Source organism: Thamnophis sirtalis, unplaced genomic scaffold (genome assembly GCF_051295495.1).
Source record: "Thamnophis sirtalis isolate CommonGarterSnake01/CBP01778 unplaced genomic scaffold, rThaSir2_p1.2 scaffold_5, whole genome shotgun sequence".
NCBI lineage: Eukaryota > Metazoa > Chordata > Lepidosauria > Squamata > Natricidae > Thamnophis > Thamnophis sirtalis.
The window spans coordinates 89,372,532-89,397,895 of record NW_028261385.1 but is presented as its reverse complement, the minus strand read 5'-3'; the positions used below and the strand labels follow the sequence as shown (position 1 = coordinate 89,397,895).

Genomic DNA, 25,364 nt, shown 5'->3' with positions numbered 1-25,364 from the left:
TATATTGTCAGAAACACACCAGAAAAAGAATACTGTGTATTTGTCTCTGTAAGTAGATTGCACTGCCTTTCAAATGATGGTAATTTATTACCAGTAAATATCAACTTTTGGATATAATAATACAGAAAAATAAACAATGGAATGTTGTATATGCAATAGCTTTTTTTTTAAAAAAACTTTTCTTGCTAAACAGAATTTTGATGGACTATCTTTAGGTCTAATGTCAGATGTACAATCCTAAAAGCTTATTTTATCTAGTCTAAAACTTTTAATTACATAGGTTCTATCTTTTTCTTGATACTATGAACTTTGTTCCTTTGATAAAAGATACATTTTCAGTCTAGATTTGCTGTTGTTCTTCAATCCATTTGTAATCTGCTTCATCACTTCTGCCTGTTTGTAGAAGAGATTTATTATAAGTGCAAATCTTAGCTAATATGGAACAGTGAACATGTTAAAAGAGTCTCTTTGTTTTAGAATTTTCATAAGCACTCGTTATATTCTGTTGGCAAAGTTGTTACCTTGTTTAATATTGATCTGTTCTGTATTGGTAGCATTATAGTGTCCTAATCTGCAAAGAATTATTTGATGACATGGATTATTTTGGAGCTCTTGCTAAAGGAGGGATAAATAAACTTATACTCTAGAGATCCCTTAAAATTCAACTTCTGTCATGCCAAAAATAGCATGGCCAGTAGCAAGGGATTATGATTTTTGTAATGCAGTCATCTGGAAAACACATGGTGGCAGAGTAAATTAGCTTAATGTTCTCAGTGTGATTTTAGTGCTGTATGTTTAGTTAGAAGTGCAAATGTACCCAATGAATCTATTATGAGTACGGATTGATGGATAAATCATCAGCATTTTGTTGAAGTCTTGTAAAAAAAAGCCACCATTGTCAATCTCTAAAATAAGATTTTTTAGAGTTTCCCAGGCCCCTAAACTTCTGAGAGAACTTGATGGGATTTCATGAGAGACTGAGAGGGAAAATCACTCAAACTGCATCTCGTTATCAGGGCTTCCAGGAATCTTTTTAATTGACAGGTTGTACAACCTGAAATTGTTTGAAAATTCCTTTTGTAAGAAATCCTTAATGAGCTTTCAGCAAATTGCAGTTCAAAATAGTGATTGAGATTGAAAGGGCACATTATGATTTGGAGATTTGTGCAGATGCATATAGCAGCTGTCACAAACACTGTTAAGGAGCTTTTATCTTTTTCTGGGTATCTGCTTCTCCCCTACATTTCTGAATTCATGTTCTTAGCACTATGTTGCCCCTGACTCCAGTTGGTAAAATTATTTTTGTCTAGGAGGAAAAAAGATATGTGAAATAAAACATACCCAAACATTCCTAATATATACTAGAATAGTTTGAAATCAGGATCTTAGAGCAATTTGTTCAAAAAGAATTGTAAATATTGTTCTACTTGCTTACATTTTAAGTTAATCAAAAATATGACCAGAAGGAATTCCCCATATACACAACAGGCTTTCTAGTTGTTACTTCATTTAGATAGCATTTGGTATTTATTTACATAGTAACAGCTATAGCTATTTAAAGAGAGTATATTTTCATTAATCTTTGAATGTAATTTTTATTAAAGATTTTCACATCAGTAAAAAATAAACATGAAATTATATAGAGTGAAATTAAAAAGGGAAGAGTAAAAAGTAAAAGAAAAAAAGAGGGGGGGGGTGCAGGTAGAAAAGCTACTTCCATCCTTTATAGCAGTTGCAAACAAGTTTATTACCTCTCCTTTCTCTTTAAGGCTACTCTCATATTCAATCCCTTTTTAATCAGGAAATCCATAAATCATCAATTCCAGTTGTGGGCTTACAGTTTTTTCTTCTTTTTATGAACTTTAATCTCTTTATTCTGGTGGAGTTGGAATTGCTGAGTAGAGCTAAACGTTTACTAGCAGGATGCCCTTCCTGATGCCTATGTGGAGTTCACAGATATTTTCTCTTTCCACACTGATAGAGAAACATCTTCGACTAGCTAGGATTGAACGCTCAACCTTCTGTGGGAAGCGAACCCTCTTTATAAAACTTGTAATAAGATCCTTGAAAAGACTTCTGTTACAAGTAACCACTTGTTTGTTGCTACTCAATTGCTAAGTTTTATTAATTTATTTTCTTTCAATGCACAAAATTTTGAAGATAAATAATCAAATTGTGTATTTACAAAATAGAGTAATTTTTTCACTTACTAAAAGTACTTTCTTAAGGCAGTAAAATAAATATAAAATCCTAGCCTTACGTTGAATAACTATAAAAATACTAAGTGTCTCAGGAGGAAAATTAAAAGTCGTTTAGGTTTATTACAGAAATTGCAGGAGGTCTTTTACTTTCAATTCCTGTGACTGGTGGAAAATTTGGGAGTGTAACGATCACCTTATTGCATAATTTGGGACTAAAAGTTCAAATGAATTGGCAGAAATCTATTAATAGACAGTATAGATTTCGCCACACCAAATTAATGAAATATTGAATAAAGAGGTTTACTCCTAATACTCTATAAAATACTTTTCTAATATTCCTTGGAAGAGCCAGTTGTGCGCATAAAAAAATTCATTATTTGAGCTCCTTTAATTGATTATTTGATTCCTTGCAAAGAACTGTTGTGTTTGAAATCTATGCAAATCTATACAAATCTATACAACAGGCAACTATATTAATATAGTCTATGCAGCCAGCAATTAATACAGTTTATGCAATTGATATCTTGGCTTCCCCATTCCGGCCTTCATAATAATGAAAAAGGGTAAGGCTGAAACTAAAACAGTTGTTTAGCTGTTGGGTTTCCCAGTTAAGGAAGCATAGCCCAGAAGTTACTTTTGGAGACTTCATGAATTGATTTATGCCACTGATTCAGAAACCTATTTATTTCTTATTGTAATCAATTTGGTATAAAAAGAGAAATATTAAGAATTTTAAGCTGTTTGTGATTGACCATCTGATAAGAATTTATTGAGGATAAAGTATTTTTATTTTGTTCATCCTATTAATTTATTATATGGATACTGAATTCATTCCCTCAATGATTGTCATATTTTCTGTGTATGTGTCTGTTTAAGACATACTGGATCCTGATACTGATCTAGCAGGAAGCTTGAGTAATTGATACATTAGACAATGGAACTAGCCATATGGAAATGGTGCCAGTGAGAAAACAAGACTGAAACAGCTGCCTGCTCCCTGTGTTAAACTGAGAACCTTGTTTCTAGGGAGATTACTGATCAATTCAATGAACCTGTAGTAAAATGGGTTGTGGGTTGTTTTGTGAGGCTTGTTGCTATTTCATTTAAGTGATTTGGTGCTGTGAAATTACATTCTTTGCATCAGCTTAGCTCTTCCACAATATTTTGTTTCTAAACATTTTCTGTATAGAGTTACCAAGGCCAGATATAATACTAACCGATTTTCCTTTTCATTGAATCTATATAAATACTTGAATGTACTTCCATTTGGCCCTTCTTGTAAACTGACATCAGTTTAACTTTGTTTCTTCAGAACATCTTCCTTCCTTCCTTCCTTCCTTCCTTCCTTCCTTCCTTCCTTCCTTCCTTCCTTCCTTCCTTCCTTCTCTCCCTCCCATCTCAGTGATAAAGTGACACTGCAGTTTACAAAACAATAAAACAAAAAATACAAAATCAGTTAGGCATTCTCATCTTAGGATTTAATATGGATTTGCAAAGTTTTCTGGCTGAGCAATTTTGTTTATGCAAAGTGTTCATATCTGTGGAAGTAACACTATAATCTGTTTACATATGAAAGAGTGTCCAGTTGTCCTTCACATGGTACAAAGGTTAGTAAAGATGGAGTTTTTAAATCCAACCATATTTACTTAATTATTAGATTTATAAACCCTGCCTTTTCTTTAGGAACTCAGGATCGCATACATAGCACTCCTTTCTGCCTTAAATAAGTAAATAAATAAAAAGATTTCTGAGATATGATGCTACCTATAATCTTTGCTAATTGCCTACGTGTGTGTGCATGTGTGTATAAAGGGAACTTGGAAACATCCTCCAGAAGTTTTGAAAAGAGGATTTGGCTGTTTGCATTCTGTATAATTGTTCCAACAATTATACATCAAATCTTGCTAAAATGGATATTCCTTGACATTGGAAGTCACATAGAAGAGTCTATGAATGAACACAGTGAGAAGTGAGCTCATTTAATACTTTGTATAATCCATTGTTTGTTGCTATATTCCTGCAGTATAATGATTGTAAACTTTTAGATGATAAACATTAGGAAGATTTCCTGAGGAACAAAACTGCAAGCTGTAGGAGAATTATAATGTTCTTTTGGAATTGTTCTTTTGGAATTGTTCTGATTCTTCTTTGTCCAGAGGCTGATTCTTTGGGGAATCATGAAAAATGATACTGGTCGTTTTCTTAGATTGAAAAAGTAGTGCCATGAGCAAAACTAAAATGTTCATAATTTTTTAAAGTTCTAAATAGAGAAAAAATAATTCCCTGCCTATATATACAGCAGTCCTTGGGTTATGATGGCAGCTGGGACTATGATTTCCTCACTTAAGTGATACAGATGTAAAATGCAGTGTCATGTAACCACATTAGCTTAACAACATAAATCCTGGCAATATTGGTTACTATCATAAACCCAGGACCTTGCAAGTCATTAAATAAAGACCTCACACGATTGTGTAGGAAGAGGCAGGATTCCTAGAAAAGCAGGCCAGTGGGTGAGAATAATGGGATGGGTGCAGTGTTGCAGGCACCAAGGGAGCACAGAACTTTTCTCAGCATGGGACTTGAGGCAGCATTCCTCAGTGGTGGCCTTCTTCAACAATCTCACCCTGCCACTGCTGCCCTGGACTGCTGCTTCAAGAAGTCACCTCAAGTTCTGTGCTGTAGTTAAGCCCCCTCTGCAGGCTTCGTGCCTCAGCAGTCCAGGGCAGCAGTGGCAGCCACAAGTCCCAGCACTGCAGCAGACCTCCCCCTCCCTCCACCATATCAAGCACTCTAGTGGTGGGTTGCTAACCGGTTTACTACCACTTCATTCGTGCTCATGTGCATGCTGCACTTCTGCACATGTGCAGAAACTTCCTCCCGCCGCCACTATCAGCTACAAACTCACTTATAACTCTCACCCACTTGCTTGGGTGAGATCTAAAGTATAAGCTATCTATCCTTTTTCTCAAGTGAATAAGATGACTGAGCTGGGGATTGCGGGGCAGGGATATGGTTGTAAGTGCGGGGTGTGTGTGAATATTTATCACATGACCGGGGGATTACTACAAGAGCTGGAACTTCAAAAACCAGTCTTAATTCCATTTTTTCAGTACTGTCATAACTCTGAGCAGTCATGAATAGGCATAATTTAAGGATTCCCTGTAAATAAACTTGGAATGTTTTTGCATATCTCCTATCGTTTTATTCGTTGACTATAACATTTTTGAGAGAGACATGCTATTTTTTTTAAAGGACATAACCTGGAACTTTAAATTGTTTTTCACTAATTTTTTCTCCAAAATACTTCTCCAAAATATTTTTATCAGAATATCTTGGAACATTCTGATTCTTTTAGCCTATATTGTTTTAAATAATTCCATAAAATCAGGTCAATTTCTTTGTGGTTGCATATGTTTTTCTCTTTTAATTGAAGTATGCAATATACTTGCTCCTAGAACTCTGTTGGCTAACAATATTAAATATATTATATGGAAGCATGTATGCCTTGTGGTGGTCCAGTTGAGTCTTCAGGATGTAGCAGTATTCTGTGGTGATTTTTGGAGACTTAATTAGCAATAAGTTATTTGGTTTATATTTTAAGAAATAGTTATGCATTTGACCACGTTAATTAAATCTATATTAATAGAAATTGCAAACCTTAAAGTGACATCTGCTAATAGGATATAGATTATTTAGAGCAAACAAGGGAAAAAAAGCAACTTCATCTAATGACTTATGTTTACTTTATATTTTTCTTGAATATAAAATTAGAAAGAATTTGAACCCCTGGCAAGAGATTGTAACAATTTTCTATGTGACAATACATCAGATTAAAGATTTGAAGACTTTTAACTATTTAGAAATAATGCTTTGTAAGCTTCATGAGATAGCATTGCATTTCATCATTTATCAGTGGCTATGACCAGAATTTATAATTTTTTAATGAATTGATCAACAAAACTAAAGACTGTAGTGATTAGATCTTCCCCCAGATTTTCTCAAGCAAAATGGCATGGTACAAACTGCAGCCCAATTATATTTGTAGCAGTTTATATTTAATTCTTCATAGCAGATAAGAGATTATCTGTTTTACTCTGTACATTTCATATTCTTCAGATGCTTTTATTGTATGGGAGCTCGACAATTTGCACCCTTCTTTCTATCGTTGGAGTTGGGGTATGTGTTTGTGGGGGGAGAGACCCTCAGTGCAGAATTGTGTAGTTAATCTGGCATAATTCTGCATCTTCAAAGTTGGAAGGTGTTTGATAACCCATTTGGTTCATCTGCTTATGAATCTTGTCTTTTTCTCAATCTGTTTCTGATTTACATGGGGAAGTTGGCTGGTACTGCAGACTTGAATTCTTTGTCTTATTTTGACATATAGCCTATACCTCTGATGGCAAACCTATGGAATGCATGCCACAGGAGCACGCAGAGCCCTTTCTGCCTGCATGCCAGCTCTCGCCCAGCCCAGCTCCACCATGCATACGTGCACACCTCCTGCTGGCCAGCTGGTCTTTGGGTCTCTGCTGCGCATGGGCGGAGCACATGTGCAGGGTGCATGCGTGGGGTGGGGCACATGTGCAAGGGGTGCTTGCATTGCATTTTGGGGGTTTTGTGCACCCACATGCCCCCCCACACCCCATTTTAGGCTTGGAAGGCCTCCTGTACCAAACTGGAAGCCCAAACGGGGTGCAGGGGGAACATTTTGGGCCTGGAAAGCCTCCTGCACCAACCTTGAAGCCAAAAATGGGTGAGGGGGCAGGGGGCGGGGTGCATTTAGGGTGTGTGTGCTCATATTTCATTTTGGGGTTTCACGTGCACGCTTTGGGCACTCAGCACCAAAAAGGTTAGCCATCGCTCGCCTATACCATACTAAAAGGTTAGGTGTAGTTCATATCCTCCCCACCCCCCACAGCAAACCATAATCTTTGTCATTGATTAGGTGTGGGCGACAAGTTAAGCTACAACTTTGCTTAATATTTATCCTGCTCAATATCTGGCTCCTTTAGCAAATAGAATTACTACTTAAAGGTTGCTGTGTACATAATTCTAATTTGTATCTGTCAGGACAAGCTGGAGAGGAATGTTAAATCCAAACAATCTGTTGTTTTTGCTTATCTTGAGAGGAGTAGGCAATAACAATGCACACTGGACAAATTATCTTTGTTCAATATTAAACAAATTATTGTTTGGTAAAGCTAATATCAAGCTAGTATTGTGTATATGTGTGTGGCAGATTTCAGCCCACGTAGATTTTATGGTGCTGCTTACGAATGGCTTGAGTATTAAAGTCAACTGCTTCTTCAAATATAAATAGGGATCTCTCATTTATTAGCAACTTTGCAACAGACTTTTTTCTTTGGTAACAAATAATAATAGTTCATTTTAAATTGGATTTCTTTCAATTAAAAATAACATTTTGCAAACAATATGTATTTTATTAAATCTGGAAATGTTAGTATAGTATCCTCACAATTAATGCTCTATAAAATCAATAATTTTGCTAAATAAATTGAATTATAAGAGGGTCTTCTATGACCAGCTTAATTGTTCTTCAAATAGCAATATTTTATGAGGGTTTTTAAGCTTAGTAGGCTTGTGATTACATAATAAATCCCAGTGTTCTTTACCATTAGTCATATTGTCAGTGACTGCTTTTTATGATAGATCAGGAAATTCTCTATCCTTAATTGGCTTTCAAACTGTCATTTTTTTTAAAAAAACTACAGAAATGAATTTAAATAATTCATTAAATAATTCAGACATTACTTTGACTATCAGTGATGCTCATTCAGTTTTGTTTGTTTTGCCTGTATATGTGAGAAGAAGGATGGGCCAAGATAGAACTAAACAAAAGTGGGCAAACATTGGAAAACAAAAGAAAACTAGTATGTTTGCAGATTGCTGGTATAATTACTGTAGGCCAAGAAATTATCTATAGCTATGTATGCAAATAATGCTAAACTATAATTCTTTGAAATGCTGACTTGTGCATGATGACTGAAGATTAAGGAGACATATAATGTATCAATGGAAAAGTTAGGGTTAATCTCATTTAAAACAACTTTCTTCAGGCAGATTTAAATCCATTCTATTTTGCAGTGGGGAAAAATAATTTTCTTAAAACTTCAGCTTTTCTGGTTAACTTCAGCGGGCAACCATTTGACCTTCCACTGTTATTAATTGTTGTGTTTCCCAGCCAAATGGATGTGTAGCAGTTGCATCGTTATATAAGGGACTCCTGCCACATTCCAGACAGAATAGAGAAAATACAGGTTGCTAAAAGGAGGGCATTCACTATATTACTCACTCTTATTGTTGTGGAAGATTTTAGAAGTCTCATATGCTGATTATAAATTTGAAATTTTGTATCTAAATTCTATAAATCTTACAGATATATCCAAACATGAAAGCTGAAGCTTTCTGTCTGCAGACTGGACAGAAATCACCACTTTGAAGACTCTTAATAAAAATGCATACTTACGATATAATAAGTAGTACTATAAAATATGGCAATAATGTATTTATTGAGAATTATTAACCAAGACAAAGTTTAAGCAGCTGGCCAGAGAGGAGTCTAGCAATCAAAATTAGGAATTTTATCAAACCTACCATGGCAAAAAATATCACCTGCCCTTTATTTATTTGTATGATTAGTGTTATATTTTAAAAAAACGAAGTACTGTATTTTTCGGAGTATCAGATGCACCGGAATATAAGATGCACCAAGATTTTGAAGAGGCTTTTTTTTTTAAAAAAAAGAGGGTTTGCCGGTTTGTTTTTCAAAAAAAGGGCCTGAATCCCTTTAGGAGGCTTGTAGAGTGCTCCTGGGGGGGTGGGGGTGGGGGCCAAAAACGAGCAAAAAACGGGCCCGTTTTTTTATCAAAAAGGGGCATGGATAGCCTTTAGGAAGCTTATAGAATACTCTTGGGGGGGGGGGTTAAGCAAAACATGGGCCATTTTTCACTCATTTCTGCCCTCCCCAACCCCCAGGAGCTCTCTGAAAGCTTCCTAGAGGCTCTGCATGGCCATTTTGGTGAAGGGGCGGGGTTTGGGGGGGGCAAAAAAATACTGTATTCAGTGTATAAGATGCACCCAAGATTTTCAGCCTCTTGAGGAAAAAAGGTGTGTCTTATACTCTGAAAAATATGGTATGTTCACTTAGGATTTAGATTTTTAAAGCAAAGTCATGCTTGTCATCAGATAAGATTTTGATCAAAATAATTACTGTGGTCTGAGAATAATCTCTGTACTTTAATTTAGTCAAAGGTGAGCCCTTTATGGTTGAAAGTATTGCCATGATGCAAGTGATTATGCATTTTAAGTTTAGTTTTAAAAGTTGTTTTGATAATATAACAATGTTTTTTTAATCATTTATATATCATTTTAGGATTATAGATATTTTTCTGTGCATTAATGGGAATTACAGTTGTCACTTCTATACCATTGCTGAATAAACAGTCTGATTTTATCCCAAACATCTTTAATTTATTGAGATCAAATAGATAACTCTACCAAATCTTTTGAAAGTGTATTGATGCTAACACATGATTAGAAATAACACTGTTTGACTTCTCTGTGGTGCTATTACTCAGTTTTCCTTGAGGAAAAACTTTGAATGACCCACTCCTTTAATTATAACAAGTGAAACTGGATTCTTCCTTTTTAAGTTTAATGACATCCTCCAAGAGCAAATTTATTATGGCCTTAATTTTCTCTGAAATGCTAAGGAATGCCTATAATTTTTATTTAATAATATGTAATAAAAATCAATTCATAATTTTCACATGGGTATCACAGATATCACGTACTGCAGTTTGTTGCTACTTAATTTGGTGAATTTGGGATATGTAATTTTAGTTTCAAGCATTGAACCTTTCCATATAACTGGTGTCAAACTCGATTTCATTGACGGCGTCATCAGGCTTGTGTTTGACCTTGGGGGGCCAGCGTGGGTGTGACCAGCTCAACGTCACTCATATCAGTGCCTGTGGTGGCCTGGAGTGCTCTGCCAGCGAAAATGGTCTCCCGAGCTCTGTTTTCAGCTGCGACGGCCTCTTGCAATCCTCTCGAAGTGAAAACGGATTTTGGGAGACTGTTTTTGCTGGCAGAGGCTTCACAGGCTGGTCCTTCACTGTTTCCAGGGTGGTCCCATGGGCCAGATCTAAGCACCTCATGGGCCGGATCCGGTCTGCAGGCCTTGAGTTTGACAGCCCTGCCATATAAGGTCTTTAAAAACATGAAATGCCTGTCCTGTATTTTATTAATATTTACATCCGTAAGAATTAAAGATGACTAATGACATAAGTAGTACAGCAGCAGCTGAACTGACAAACAAAAGTAATTCCCTTGTGCTGATTTTCCTTTCCCATAGCATGTGAAGTTAGATTTATTATTGTATAATAGATTTCATCACCTGGGATGTTACATGATATATTGTTTCTGTTTCCCTAAAGCGTTGGCAAATATTTTTTAAAAAAATTCTGAAGTTTTGCTTTGAGTTTTGATGCATCAAGATATTGAAGAAATGTTTTTTTTACAGAAAAAGTAATTGTGTGATAAACAATAGCTACGTCTCACTCTACTTGATATTGATCAATATTTTGTACATCATAGTAATGTTTTGTCATGCTATATCAAGTAGATGTGCCTATTTTTATAGTATATCCAGTTTTATAGGATATGCAGTTCCCGTAAGCTATCTACTGCTAGTAGTGCATATACCCCGGATGGCGAACCTATGGCACATATGCCACAGGTGGCATGCGGAGCCATTTTTCAGAGCACGTGAGGCGTTGCCCTGTCAGCTGGCCAGCGCGCATGTATGGCTGGCTAGCTGACCAGCCTTTTTTTGAGGCCATTTTTCGCCCTCCCCAGGCTCCAGAGGCTTTATAGCACCCTGGGGAGGGCGAAAACAGCCTCCCCCCTGGAGGCCCTCTGGAGGCTTCAGGAGCTTCCCTGAAGCCTCCAGAGCACAAAAAAACTGGCCCTATGGGCAAACCCAAAGTTCAGGAACAGACTTCCGGTTTGCTCGTAGGGCTGGTTTTAGCCCTCCAGAGCCTTCAGGGACTTTCCGGAGGCTTCCCTTAAGGGTCTGGAAGGCAAAAAACGACCCTATGAGCAAACCGGAAGTGACATCTGGGTTGCTTGTGGGGGCATTTTTTGCCCTCCAGAGCCTTCAGGGAAGCCTCCGGAAGGCCTCTGAAGGCTCCAGAGGTCTAAAACTGGCCCTACAAGCAAACTAGAAGTCTGTTCCTGAACTTCCATTTTGCCCATAGGGCCATTTATTTTTGCACTCTGGAGGCTTCGGGGAAGCTCCTGACGCCTCCGGAGGGTCTCCGGAAAGCGGCAGAGGTTGTTTTCGCCCTCTCCAGACTTATATAAAGCCTCTGGAGCTTGGGCAGTGCGAAAAAAGCATGCAAAAAATGGGGAGGAGTGCTGGTTATGAGGGCATGCATGCTGGGGTCGCGCATTGCATTATGGGTGTGGCACGCCCATGCACGCCCTCCCTGCAGTCCCCCCCCCCATTTTTTGGCATGCGAGCCAAAAAAGGTTCGCCATCACTGGCATATACTGTACTGGAAAAAGTTGCTAGCAGAAATGGTAAATCAAATGAGTCAGAATTCTACCATACTCCTGTACATCTCGTTTTTTTTAAAAAAATGGAAGTGTTGTCCATTAGCTTGTCTTCAATTGTGTCTGTGATCCCCAATCAGATGTATTGGTAAAAAGAGTATGATCTCAGTAATTTAGAAAATAGTTTTGAAATACAACATACTGCTAGAAGAATGGTTCTGGAATGTTTTGACTGACTTAATCATGTATAGAAGTTGAACAAAGTGAACAATGAAAAGAGAAAGTGGTAACAGATGTGTAGCTGGGGTAGCCAGTTGTTTGAAAATATAGAGCTATGATCAGTTAGCTATTGTGAACCAATAAATAGAAAAAATATATTAATGTAGAACCTATTTAGCAAGTATTGTTCCTGAAATATTTGCTTTTATGTACTGTTCATATAATGTATTATATTTTTTCAACTCAGTATCCTAATTATCTTATAATGCAACACACAACGGAATAAAAATAAGATATTTCATTTATGTTTAACTGCTTTTAATGTCTTTTTAAATTGTATTTTTAACAAAATGTCCATGCCTAAATGAGGATCAAATATATTTACAATTTTCTTTTCAGCGTGGATCTGATGAGCTTCTTCCTTCTGGTATCACATACGGGACTCTTACGATGAGCAATCCTACTCCTGCTACTGGTATGATTAAGAATGCATTTTGTATATGCTCCTATAAATGTTTTCTCAATAAGTTAATGTAGGGACAGATAAGGATGGTTGCAACCATTTCTATCAATTTTTTTTAAGCAGATGGGTTAGAACTGTGAGAATAAGGTCTTGCCTGCAAGAATAAATCAGTGACCATGTTTGCATGTATCCACTGTTTGTTTATTCCATCATATGAACCGGACACTGTGGCATGTTTTCTTGAGGTAATTCAAAATATGAAACTGTAGCTTGTTCTTTTGTTTTACAAGAGGAACATATCACAGTTCCTTAATTTATGAGATGTTAACCATGGATTGAACTGGCTGGGCTAATGTAGCAGAAAGCTGATCCCATAAAGTGATACCCTACATGGTATCGGACCTGGCTACCTGAGAGACCGCCAACTGCCAGTTACCTCCCAGAGACCTATAAGATCGCACAGACTAGGCCTCCTCCAGATTCCATCTGCCGGTCAATGTCGGCTGGCGACTCCCCGGGGGAGGGCCTTCTCTGTAGCTGCTCCGGCCCTATGGAACGATCTCCCTGTTGAGATCCGGACCCTTACTACCCTTCCGGCCTTCCGCAAAGCGACTGACCTGGCTGTTCTGGCAGGCCTGGGGCTGTTGATTTATCCAGCCCCATCCTAAGTTATGAATGTTGTGGAATTTTTAATGTTGTTTTTTTTTTTTATGTCCCCCCCTTCCTTTTTTACCTGTAAGCCGCCCTGAGTCTCTTGAGAGTGGGCGGCATACAAACCAAATAAATAAATAAGTAAGTAAGTAAGTAAGTAAGTAAGTAAGTGGAAGGCTTGAACTCTCAAGCATTCTCTCCCAGAAGCCCTCTTGAATGTTCACATCCTGTTTCTATCTCCTGTTTCTGATAGCAGCTTAGTAGTTCCTGCTTTCCCCATCTACTTTCCAGAGAACACTTATCTGGCATCCTCTTCCTAACCTTAGTATATATGAGTCAGAGGGCTACCACAGCCTTTAGTGCCTTTCTGGCTATTAGAAGGTAAACAAAGCAGAATTATTTCAATACTGTCGCATAGAGATATTTGCCTAGATTCTTCAGTTCACATTTCTTTCCTGGGAAAACAGCAATAAAGATTTTTTTTTAAAAAAGAACTAAAATGTAACACACACATCCCATTTCAACTTTAAATATGACAGTGCAAATAATTAATATTGGTAGGTATAAACGGCATAGCTATATGTATCCCAGTGATCCAATTTTCAGCTTGAAAGAAAAACTATATTCATATACAGTGCTCTCAGCAGACCCCGAGATAGCAATAGGTGCATACAAGTGGCATGTTCTCCCTTCAGAGGGAAAATACTGCAGCTTAATATTGCAGCGTACAGAAAGATTATAAATAAAATATTTATCTTCATGCTTAGCCTGAAGAATGGGAAGAGGTTTCACACACACACACACAATTGTGAACACCAAACATGACTTAATATCACAAAGAAAAGAATCTAATTGAAATTTCCAGCTAGATCACTGCCAAAATAGCAATTTGCTAAAGCAAAAGGTTCATCTTGCTTCATTATTTTAACGTACTGCAGCTTTTAAGCAGCAGTTCAAGCAGAAGCTGTGAAAGAGATGATAACACCCTGCCTCAAATTCAGCCTCAGTCCATGGGTTCCTGACTAAGTGTTTTCCTTCAGTTCTGCTTCTGGTTTTTTTCCAGCAGAAAAGCAGAGGTAACCAGACTCTATATATGACCCAGAGTGTGCATCTCTCCCACAAGGGAATGTCTGTTGCACACACAAGCCTAGGGAAATACATATGGGTTTCTGTGATCACGGGTTGTGCAGGCTACAATTACGACGTGAGGATTCATTTTCTGTTTTCTAAATTGAAATTACCAGTAGATGGAATGTTGCTTTGAGAGTTTTATGACCTGAAGTTGTCAGAATTTTGAATGTACTTGGTTTGGGAAAAATGTCTTTCTTTAACCTTGCAAATTAAATAAGGGGAAAGGAAAGTGTCTGATCCACTTGTATCTTCACATATAGCAAATATTACATTTTGAATCCTCTCTGTTAACCATTTGGAATGTTAAAATTTGACACAAAATGGTTTCTAAAGTTTCCGGTTTGATCCCAGGATAGATTAGTCTGATACTGTCAGACACATGTATAAACCAACTTCCAACTTCCAATTATTGTATATATTCCTCTATAATTTGCTAGCCAGTTTCCTAGGCAGGTTGAGTAGCAAATGGAGACATGTTCATTTAAATTGGAGACTTTAGAAATGGCAAGCTATTTCCTGCAAAGGTAACCTGTGATTACTGTGCATGTGCCAGCTAAGGGATCTGGATTATGCATTTTTGGCAAAAGCTGGACAATGCTTGCTATTGTATTCTTTTTCAAGATGTACTAAACCTCATCCTAATCTGTTGGCATAGTCATACTACTGTATATATATCTTAGCAAATGGCTATAAATAACATTGCTTAATCACAGTAAATTATTTTTGGTTTTCTCATTCTTAATTTCTAGATCTTTGATCCTTACCAGCACTGCCATTCCCTATGTTTTGTATAAGTCCCCAGAAGACAATCAAATCACTAGGTCCTGTACTTGTAAATATTTCTGTAGAAGAAGACTACTAGTATCTGATTCTGCTTTCATATATCTTCTGACTGTTGGTTCAGTCTCTGTTTGCAAACATGCCAAAACAAAAAAAATCAGTGAAATGCACCATATAGCTTAACTGATCATAACTAGAATTATAAATTTCCTGTGTTAACTTTTTTCCTAAACCAAAGCAAAAAGAAAAGGTGAATAAACAGAAGATTAATAAGCAAATAAAGTACAAGTTACTATTACTGATTCTAATTAATTTGAAGTCATGTTAAATTTTGGAGCTCACACAGCAATCTCACTTTGTACTAGGTATACTTTATATGATGAAGCACTTTGTATATATGTTTTAGCTAATGGGAATGACAACAAGAAATTTAAAGGAGACAGATCTCCCTGCTCCCCTTCTCGAGTTCTTCATCTTCGTAAAATTCCAAATGATGTCACTGAAGCAGAAGTAATTTCTCTAGGTGTACCTTTTGGCAAAGTAACTAATCTCTTGATGTTGAAAGGAAAAAGCCAGGTAAGTGCATGTTTTATATCATATAAGCAACCATAGAAAATAATGTGTGCAATATATGATGAATTTGTCTGATAAACTTTGGAATTACTAGATTTCACTATCACATCATCAGTGGTACATAGGTTTTGGCTCAGATATAAGTTAAACATTCTTAACCTAAAACGGGGAAATAATTTCTATTTCTAAATGAAACTTCATTTTCTAAAATTTTATCTATTTTTACTTTATTTTATTTTATTCAATTTGTATGGTCACTCATCTTCAAAAAGTGACTCCAGCCAACAAATAGTCATAAAAAACCCTGAATTATCACTAAGTACTAAAAATTAAATACACAGCAGCCAAGGAAAATATTACAATCTTCAGACGTTAACATAAGCAGGAAATAGGTCCCTTTGCATACTTGGGACCCGCCCATCTGGGCACATTAGCAGCTTTTAAGGCATTACAAAAAGGCCAAAAGGGTCAGGGCCTTCTTAATATCCGGATAGAGGATGTTTCAGAGGGCAGGCACCACAGCAGAGAGGCATGCCTCCTGGTTCCTGCCAGCTGTCATTCCTTGGCTGGTGGGATTTGGAGCATGCCTATCTTGCCAGACTGGATTGGGCATATAGAGATAACTGTGAGAAGGCATTCCTCAGGTAACCTGGTTCCTGTCTTTAAGTAGTCTTTGACTTACAGGCATACTTGAGGCCAGAATTTTGGTTGTAAGTTGTTTCGGTAATTAAGCAAGGCACCCACACGGTGGCTTTGCTGAATCACTGCAATCCTGGTTCTCCTCATTGCAGTCATTAAGCAACTGTAAGGCCATTATGTGGAACACATAGTACAGGGGTGGTGAAGGTGCTTTGCAAATGAAAAGATGCTATGCAAATAATATTGAACGATCTTTTTTCAAAGCATTGAAGCAGTTGCATTGTTTGGAAAGCTCTGTGGTACCTTAAAGTTTCTTATTGGCTCTTAGTACCGTATTTTCACGACCATAAGCCGCACTAAAAATCCTAAATTTTGATCCAAAATCGGCAGTGCGGCTTATAACCCGGTGCGCTTTATATGTGGAAAAAGATCTCCCAGCTGCTTTGCTCCTCGCGACTGCAATAGATGTCCAGAGGCGGCTTTTGGGGCTGGTGGGGATTGGATTTCCGGCTCGGTGGCCCCTGTCGCTTCTGGACGTCTGTTGCGGTTGTGGGGAGCCGAGGAGAGTGTGGGGGGGAGCGCGCGGCGGTTCTTGGCGCTCCGGGAGGCGGGAGAGGCGCGCGGTTTGGTTTCTCCTCCCTGGGCGTCGCGGCGGCGGCCCCGGGCGCGCCGATCCCCGTGTTTTTCGCATCGGGGCATGCTCTTGCAGCACGCCCCGATGCGAAAAACACAGAGATCGGGCGACGTCCAGGGAGGAGAAATCAAACCGCGCGCCTCTCCCGCCTCCCGGAGCGCCAAGAACCGTCGCGCGCTCCCCTCCACACTCTCCTCGGCTCCCCACAACGTCCAGAAGCGACAGGGGCCACCGAGCCGGAAATCCAATCCCCACCAGCCCCAAAAGCCGCTTCTGGACATCTGAGGCTCCCGGCCCTCCAGGAAGCACCGAAAGCAGCTGGGAGAGGCGCGCGGCTTGGTTTCTCCTCCCTGGACGCCGCAGCAGCAGCCCCAAACTCACCGATCCCAGTGCCTTTCGCATCGGGGCGCGCTGCAAGAGCATGCCCCGATGCGAAAAACACAGAGATCGGTGAGCCCGGGGCCGCCGCTGCAACGTCGAGGGAGGAGAAACCAAGCCGCGCGCCCCTCCCAGCCGCCCTCGGCGCCCCCCGGAGCGCCAAGAACCCTCGTGCCGCTCCTCGCGATGTCCAGAAGCGTCGGGAAATGTGCGGCTTATAACCCGGTGCGCTTTATATGTGGAAAAAGTTAAAAAAATTAACGTTAATTGATACTGCGGCTTTTAATCCGGTGCGGCTTTTGGTCGTGAAAATACGGTACATGCACTTTGTGTAGAGTGCACAGCTGCTTCAATTTGATGGTAGTTTCAGGCAACTCAGTGAAACTTCCATGCAAAACTGCTAAAAGATTTAGTTCCTTTAATGTTTGAAAAGGGGCAACTTCACCAATGCCTTGAGAACAAATATTTCATATACTTCACACTGCCTTATTTATTTGGAGGAGACTGGATCCTGATTTACACCCAAACATTCGTTTTGATTTTGTGAAAAGGTGTCAGTTTTGGCATAATTATTTGATTTAAAAATAGTATTATATACTCTAGCCCAGTGTTTTTCAACCTTGGCAACTTAGTAAGATGTGGATTTCAACTTTCAGAATTCCCCCCTGGCATGCTGAGGAAATTCTGAAGTTCACATGTTTTAAAGATGCCAAGGTTGAGAAACACTGCTGTAGCCAATCAAATAAATGAGAACTTTAAATCTAATTCCAAATTAGGCCAAAAGCTAATCTAAGAAGGTATCAGAATTTAGCAGCTGCTACAAATGACCCTATTAAGTTTATTTTTCTGAAACACAGTTCCATTAAAACTATTACGTGCTTTTTAAGTCTAATTTGTAAACATTTTAGTTGCTAAAAGTTAACAGCTACCAACTTCACAAACTATTTACTGTTTTTTTCGGAGTACAAGACACACCATTTTCCTCCCTAAAAGAGGGTGAAAATTTGGGTGCATCTTATACACTGAATGTAGCCCCACCCATCCACCGGCCCCAACCCTTTGGCCTCTGCCTCCCAGCAATTTACCTCTTTGCAGCAAAGGGGGGGGGGGTTGCAGAGGCTTCAATAAGCCCTGCAGCCTGAAACAGCTGATGATTTGGAGAAATTGAAAGTAAAACCTGCTGTTTGCTCCAGGAGACAAATTGCTGGGAGGTAGAGGTAGATTTTTTTTTCTTGTGCTAATCAGGCTGTTTGCTGCAAGGAGGTAAGTCAACAAATATAAATGCCTATAGAATGTTCAAATTATTAGATTTATTTTTTAAAGACTGCTTTATTATTATTATTCTAGACAACTTAACAAAATGAAGAAGCTTTTTAAAATAAATGCTTGATCTGAAGAGGCCCAGTGCTATTGTTTTAAAAAGTGCTATTCTTTTAAATAGCAGAGAATAACTACTTCCAGAAAGCACATCAATTTTAATAGCATCTGTACAAGTATAGTCTGAAATATAACATTACAAACAGTATATATTGTCTGTACTGTTTGTTGCAAGGAGGCAAATTGCTGGGAGGCAGAAGCAGATATTTTCCCCTTGTTTTCCTCCCGAAAATCTAGATGTGTCTTATACTTCGGAGCATCTTATACTCTGAAAAATACGGTAATTGTATTTAAAATATTCAAACTAAAATAAAAATACCACAATTCATGATTTGAGGCATTCTACTGGAATAATTACAAAATGTATTTTGTACATTTTGTATTTTGTACAAATGTATTTTGAAAGATCTTAATTAGAATGTATAAAATATCGGGTAGATTTCATACAAAATGAGAAAACATGGCTTCATACAATTCATGCCCTCCAAAGCTTAGCATTGAACAAATCTCAGATTGCCTGATTTAGATGTCACATGATATTTGATTGGTTTAATCTTTAATCTGTTATTCTTTCTTCCGGTCTACAGTAGATGAAAAACATGGACACCATCAGTTCAGTATTTCTTAAAAGAAATCTAGGTTTCTTGTATTTAAAATATAAAAGCAAATTTAAAAAGTTTTGCCAGATCATTTCTGTTGTTGTTTTACCATTTTGAATTTTTTTTTTTTTTTAAAACATCCATTAGTTTTTGGCAAAGCCCTTTTGCAGCATATTATGCATTTAAGATTGAGGAATGAAAGCAGACTGGATTTACTAGTAGTTATATAAATGTGTATTTCCATAAAAACAGGCTATGTGGCGACATCAGTTTGCTAGATGTGCACTTGGCATAATCAGCTATTGGCTTGGTCAGGTTTTACAGCTTTATCATTTACACCACTAATAAAGAACTGAGAGTCAGTTTGGTGTAGTGATTAAAGCACCAGGCTAGAAACATGAAAACTATACGTTCCGGTTCTGCCTTAGACAGCAACCAGCTGCGTGACTTAGGGCCAACCCCTATTTGCCAGCCCTAGAAAAGAGGCAATGGCAAACTACCTCTGAAAACTGCAGGAACTAATTCAGTAGTCATCAGAAATCAACACTGACTCAAAGTCAGACTCCCAGCTCCAACAGCCCCCACCTCCAAACCTTTTTTTAGGCAATTACATTTTAAAAGGGTAGTAATACTATTGTAGTTTTTGCTACTTTATAAGTTTTATTAAGCCTTTCTTCATTCAATAATCAGGAAAGAAAACCACTAGACTCCATTTGTTGAAATCAAGCGTACTTTTACTAATTATAAATGAACAGATGCGAAGCTAAGCTAAGTCTGGTTAATTAGGCGCGAAAGCGAATAATATATTGTATAATTCATTCCCCTCCCCTTGGCATCCCCGTGCACAGTCCAATCATAATTCTCCCAAATGTCAGGTGTGAGATAACTTCGAAAGGCATCACCAGGATGGACCGTTGGCCTTGGCGGGAAACACTCCTCCTCCACATGCACAGTAAGGTTGTCAGTTCAGTGTCTAGAAACTTCCTCCAGCACAACAATGATTCCTCTCCCAAATACCATGCCCCCCCTCCCCGTTTCAAAGGCAGCCGAAGCAGTAGCAAAGCAGAGGCTGATACTGCTGTTAATAAATAAATAAATAAATAAATAAATAAATAAATTTGATTTCTGGTATCTTAAAGCAAAAAAGTATCATACATAACAGTACTGCAGATGGCACATATATGTATTACATATTTGCCAAGATAGGGTAGTGGTTTTCCTGTCAAGACATTTCTCTGTATTTATTTCAGGCTTTTCTAGAAATGGCTTCAGAAGAAGCTGCTGTTACTATGGTGAACTACTACACTCCTGTTACTCCTCACCTTCGCAGTCAGCCTGTTTATATTCAGTATTCCAATCATAGAGAACTTAAGACTGACAATCTACCAAACCATGCTGTAAGTATGCTACCTCTGAGTAAAGTACATGACCTTGAAATTCAGTCTCAGCAAACTGGAGTGCTATTGGAATGACAACATACAAACATGACATTATCATACAAATGTTGCCATTGAATACGTGCATTCTAATTTCTGATGCAAGTAATAATTTGTAGCATTAGTGTGATAATAAAGTCATGCATGTTACATCATTTCCACCCAATACCCACTTTTTATTATTATTACTATTATTATGGCCACTTCATCTTAGAGGTTATTATAATTGCCTAACTTGTAAAATAGCCCAAGTTCAAATCCCAGTAAGGCTATCTGGGAATAAACCTGCATCAGGAGAAGTGTTATTCTATTGTAGCTGGTCTGAGAATAAAACGTTAATCAGTTTCCTATAAGAAATGTATGTATGTGATCCAGAACATCTCCATAGTATACAGTTCCTATATGTAGATGATCATCTTTGCATTCAAAACAGCTGTACTCCAATTGCCTCAGTCACATACTTATTAAAAGCAAACTGCATGGACATATCTATTCAACTCCGCAAACAGACAAACTGTAAAGACTTAAAGTGTTAAACAGTGAAAACAATTTTCTTTCAATTCAAGGGTGAACGTCCTAATAGTATTCTTAAGAATTCTGTCCTCTTCGCTCTGTAGATCTTTTATGTATATATTTTGTTCATTTGTTAGAATACTATCCCACTTTTCATTCTGGAGCTTAAGGTGGCATGTAAAGTGCTCCCTCCTATTAAATTTCCCACAACAACTTTACTAGGAGGTAGTTGGTTGGGTTGAGAGAGAAAGATGTGGGTGATGTCACTGACAGTCACCCCAATACCTTAACTACAGGTACTCCTTGATTTACAACCATTTGTTTAGTGAACAAATTCACAACAGCACTGAAAAATGTGATATATGACCGTTTTTCACACTTGCGACCATTGTAGCATCCCAGTGGTCATGCAATCAAAATTTGGGGACTTGGCAATTGGCTTGTATTTATGAGAGTTCCATTGTTCCATGGTCATGGGATCACCATTTGTAATCTCCCTAGCTAGTTTTTGACCAGCAAAGTCAATGTGGGAGAGACCAGATTTGCTTAATGACCATGTGATTCGCTTAACAACTGCAGTGATTCTCTTAACAATTGTGGCGAAGAAAGTCATAAAATGGGGCAAAACTCACTTAACTGCCTTACTTAGCAACAGAAGCCTTGGTTATGTTGAGGACTAGCTGTGTGTTACACCCATTAAGCCTCTGTTATGTTATACTTTGAGAAACAAGAATATTGCATAATTGGTATTGGGAACTGCTAGAGGAACCATGACAGAATAATGTGGAATCATACTTCCAATTTCAGCAGGGAGCTTTGCATATGTTTCTGTTCGGGAACAATTTATTCTTATTAAACTTTAGATAAAATTTGTAACTTGGCTATGGTGAAAAAAATCCGATGAACAATGAAGTTCTATATTTTCAGGAAATATGATGAAGCATAGTTAAAGCTATTCTGCTGAAGGGAGTTTTGTTATTTGTCCTTGTATCCCATCAGTTCAAGAGAAAATGGAATTTGGAGTTTGAGATAGACTTGAAATTCATGCTCTGCTGGAGTAATTGTCTTATAGCAGCAAGTGTTTTTGGCAAGAAACCAATTGAAGATGGTGGATCATAGCAGTCTCTAAGATGCATCCACTATAGCGACGTCAAGATGATGCTTGGAATTCATTATGGAAATGGAACAGTGTATCTAGCAGGATTCTGACAAGTCTATTTCTTAGCTACAACAGCAGCTCTTATCATCTGTATCCATTTTTCTTATGACTTCCTTGTGTTTTGTTGATGAGAATGTAGGAGAATGGTGCTGTTGGGGCACACTTGAATAAACCTTTGAGCGAATCTTATCTTGTTTTTGGTTAGTATTTTTAAAAGAAACAACAATATGGAAGTAGATTTACTTTAACTTATATAGCTATTCAATTATTCCAAAAGTTTACAACATGTTTTAGATGTTTCTATAAAACTTGAGATGCAGCAGAATGAAAAATTAGCAATCTGCACTATTGCTGAGGTAGAAAAAAGGAAGCATAAGACTATCCACTGGAGACCTACTGATTCCTGTAGCATTTTGTTCTGAGCATAATCTGTATGTAATGTTTTTAACATATGTAATAGATATATCAAAATTTCATCTTCCTCTCAGAGAACTCAAGCTGCATTGCAAGCAGTGAATGCTATGCAGTCTGGAGGCATGGCCCTCACAGGTGCTCCAATTACTGAGAGTGGGCTGCCTCCTGGTCAGAGTTCGGTTCTTCGAATTATTGTGGAAAATCTCTTCTACCCTGTTACTCTAGAAGTGCTATGTCAGGTATAAACAAATGTTTTTGTTATAATTATTTATTTGGATATATTTAGCATTAAAGTATGGCTATCAGTTGTGTTTTCCCCTTTGCCAAATATCTTAAGTCCGGAATGATTGTCTTTCTTCTTAATTCAAATAAAAAAGTAATAAAAACCAAATATTTACTGTAGGATAACTTGCATGCTGTAACAGTACCACAGACAGCACTAGTGATCCAGCCAGCAGGATCATGCATACCTATTTCTTCTCTATTTCTTGTACACTCCATCTTAAATATTTGCTTATGAATATGAATTCAAGTCAGGGAGGACAATAAACACATAATAAAGATTCCGTAGAATTGAAAGAAGAAACGGAAATGAATAAATTTTGTTAGATCATAGCTTTATGGTACATTTAATCCCAATACTGTATTAATGTGGCTTCTTATGGTGTTGGAAAGCTTTTGAATGGCCAGGTTGCAAACATAACACCTCTCTTTGGATTATGAAAGCAGCCATGTCTTTTGCAAGGGTGGCATGGCTTTCTTGAAAGCCATTTCTGGCTATCTCTGCCTGTTTGTGTACACACAGCCATTTTGTTTTGTTGCTTTTCAAAAAGAAAAGCTACTTTTCCCCTCCCATGAAGCCTAACAGATATCCACACACATACATATGGAAACAGCTAGGAATAACTTCCAAAACACCTGCATAAGCCTTGCAAAGGACACAGCTGCCTTAGCAGTTCAAAGAGAGATGCTATGTTTTGTGTTGCAAAGCAACCCTTTCAAAGGCTTTATGCAGCCTTGTTTTGTCATTTGTGCATAATGTGACAACTGTGGTACTGTTTAGTCTTAGTTTCTTTATTGTGATTATTTACCTTATTTACATTAAATATTGGGGGGGAAAGCCTTTCAAGCTTAGGTGATATTTTCCTTGCAGCAAAAACAGTAATGTAACTGGCCAGTTTAATTAAATTATGTTTAATTATAATTTGTACATATTGAAGAAAAATCAGTCTTTATTATTTTTGTTTTTATAGAGAGAACTATTTCACTTATAAAATTTGTTATAACCCCCAGTGTGTAACATTAACATTAATACAATGTTCAGAGTACTACACTTCCAAATTATAATAAAAATTCCCATGCCTGTAAATTTAGATTGTTGGAAATGATCATATCTCAAATTCCCAATAAAGTATTAATGCATGAATTGACTGTTTGAACTTTTTATTTAGATCTTCTCCAAGTTTGGAACAGTTCTGAAGATCATAACTTTTACAAAGAATAATCAATTTCAGGCCTTGCTTCAATATGCTGACCCTTTGAACGCACAGTATGCCAAAATGGTAACTTTGTGAATAGATTTCTAATATGTTTGCATTGTAACAGTTTACTGCATATAAAATGCCTTATTTTTCTGGTGCTATATTACACACGTATTATGCTGCAATTTTACAGTACAGAAATAATGTTTGCAGCCCACACCAGAGCAATAATCATTTTATACAGTTATTTCTTTGCATTACAGTATCATATATTACTTTGAAATTCAGAGACTGCATAAGAATTTGTGATGGACATAATTGTACATTATAAATATGCTTCATTTAAATGTTGGTAGGCCAGTGTGCAGAATGCGGCTTTCCAAAAAGGCCTATTTTATTGTCTATCAGAGGTGCCTACAATTTTCTTCCACCCCCCCCCCCTTTACTCTGCTACTGCTGTAAATAAAAGCCAGATGCTAATGTTCCAGTTTTGAAAGATTATTCTGGTAAGCCTTTAAGAGTGATAGTAAAAAAATTTCAGAACTGCTCTACAAGTTCTAAACAGGTGCTCCACGAAGGCTATTTGGTTAATTATTCAAATCTTTCAAATCATCTAATAGAGCTGTGCACCATTTGGTAGCTATATTTTACTAATTTGATAGCATGAGTGATGCAGCATAAGCATGTTGTGTAGTCTCAAAGAAATGCAATTTCAAAATGACGTTTGTCGTTATACGTATAATTTAAGTTTAACAAGAGTTACAAAATTCTGGCAATATGGTTCCTTTATTGTTTACTAGCTGATAACCGAATAACCTGATATTTATAGGGGAGAAATGTGCGGACCAAACGTTAATTTCTAATGTTGGATTTTCCCCCTTACCAGAGGAACCCCCTTGTGGAGTACTGTGAAGCCATTACCATGGCAACTCCACTGCACTGTACAGTAGAAGCTAATATGGCAATACGGCACAACAGGCTGTATCTTAACAGAACACACACCCCGAGAGGTGTTAGAGGTGTCTTACCCCCACAATATTTTTCCAGAGAGTAAGTCATCTGTGTAGCAAGTTTGGTTGAAATTGTTTAAGGCCTTCCAGAGTTATGCTGGAAAACACACACACACACACACAC

General features: G+C 37.7%; 1 protein-coding gene across 2 annotated transcripts in view; it reads left to right on the top strand.

Annotated features, from left to right (window-relative positions):
* The window catches only part of PTBP3 (polypyrimidine tract binding protein 3), an 86,532-nt gene that overhangs the window by 42,168 nt on the left and 19,000 nt on the right, over positions 1 to 25,364 (top strand). For both annotated transcript variants that reach the window (XM_087716172.1, XM_087716171.1), the window contains 5 exons: positions 12,402 to 12,477; positions 15,434 to 15,603; positions 20,478 to 20,624; positions 22,824 to 22,988; positions 24,201 to 24,311. In XM_087716172.1, the coding sequence (XP_087572298.1) occupies positions 12,453 to 12,477; positions 15,434 to 15,603; positions 20,478 to 20,624; positions 22,824 to 22,988; positions 24,201 to 24,311 (618 nt within the window). In that variant the 5' untranslated portion in view covers positions 12,402 to 12,452. The remainder of the gene's footprint in view (positions 1 to 12,401; positions 12,478 to 15,433; positions 15,604 to 20,477; positions 20,625 to 22,823; positions 22,989 to 24,200; positions 24,312 to 25,364) is intronic.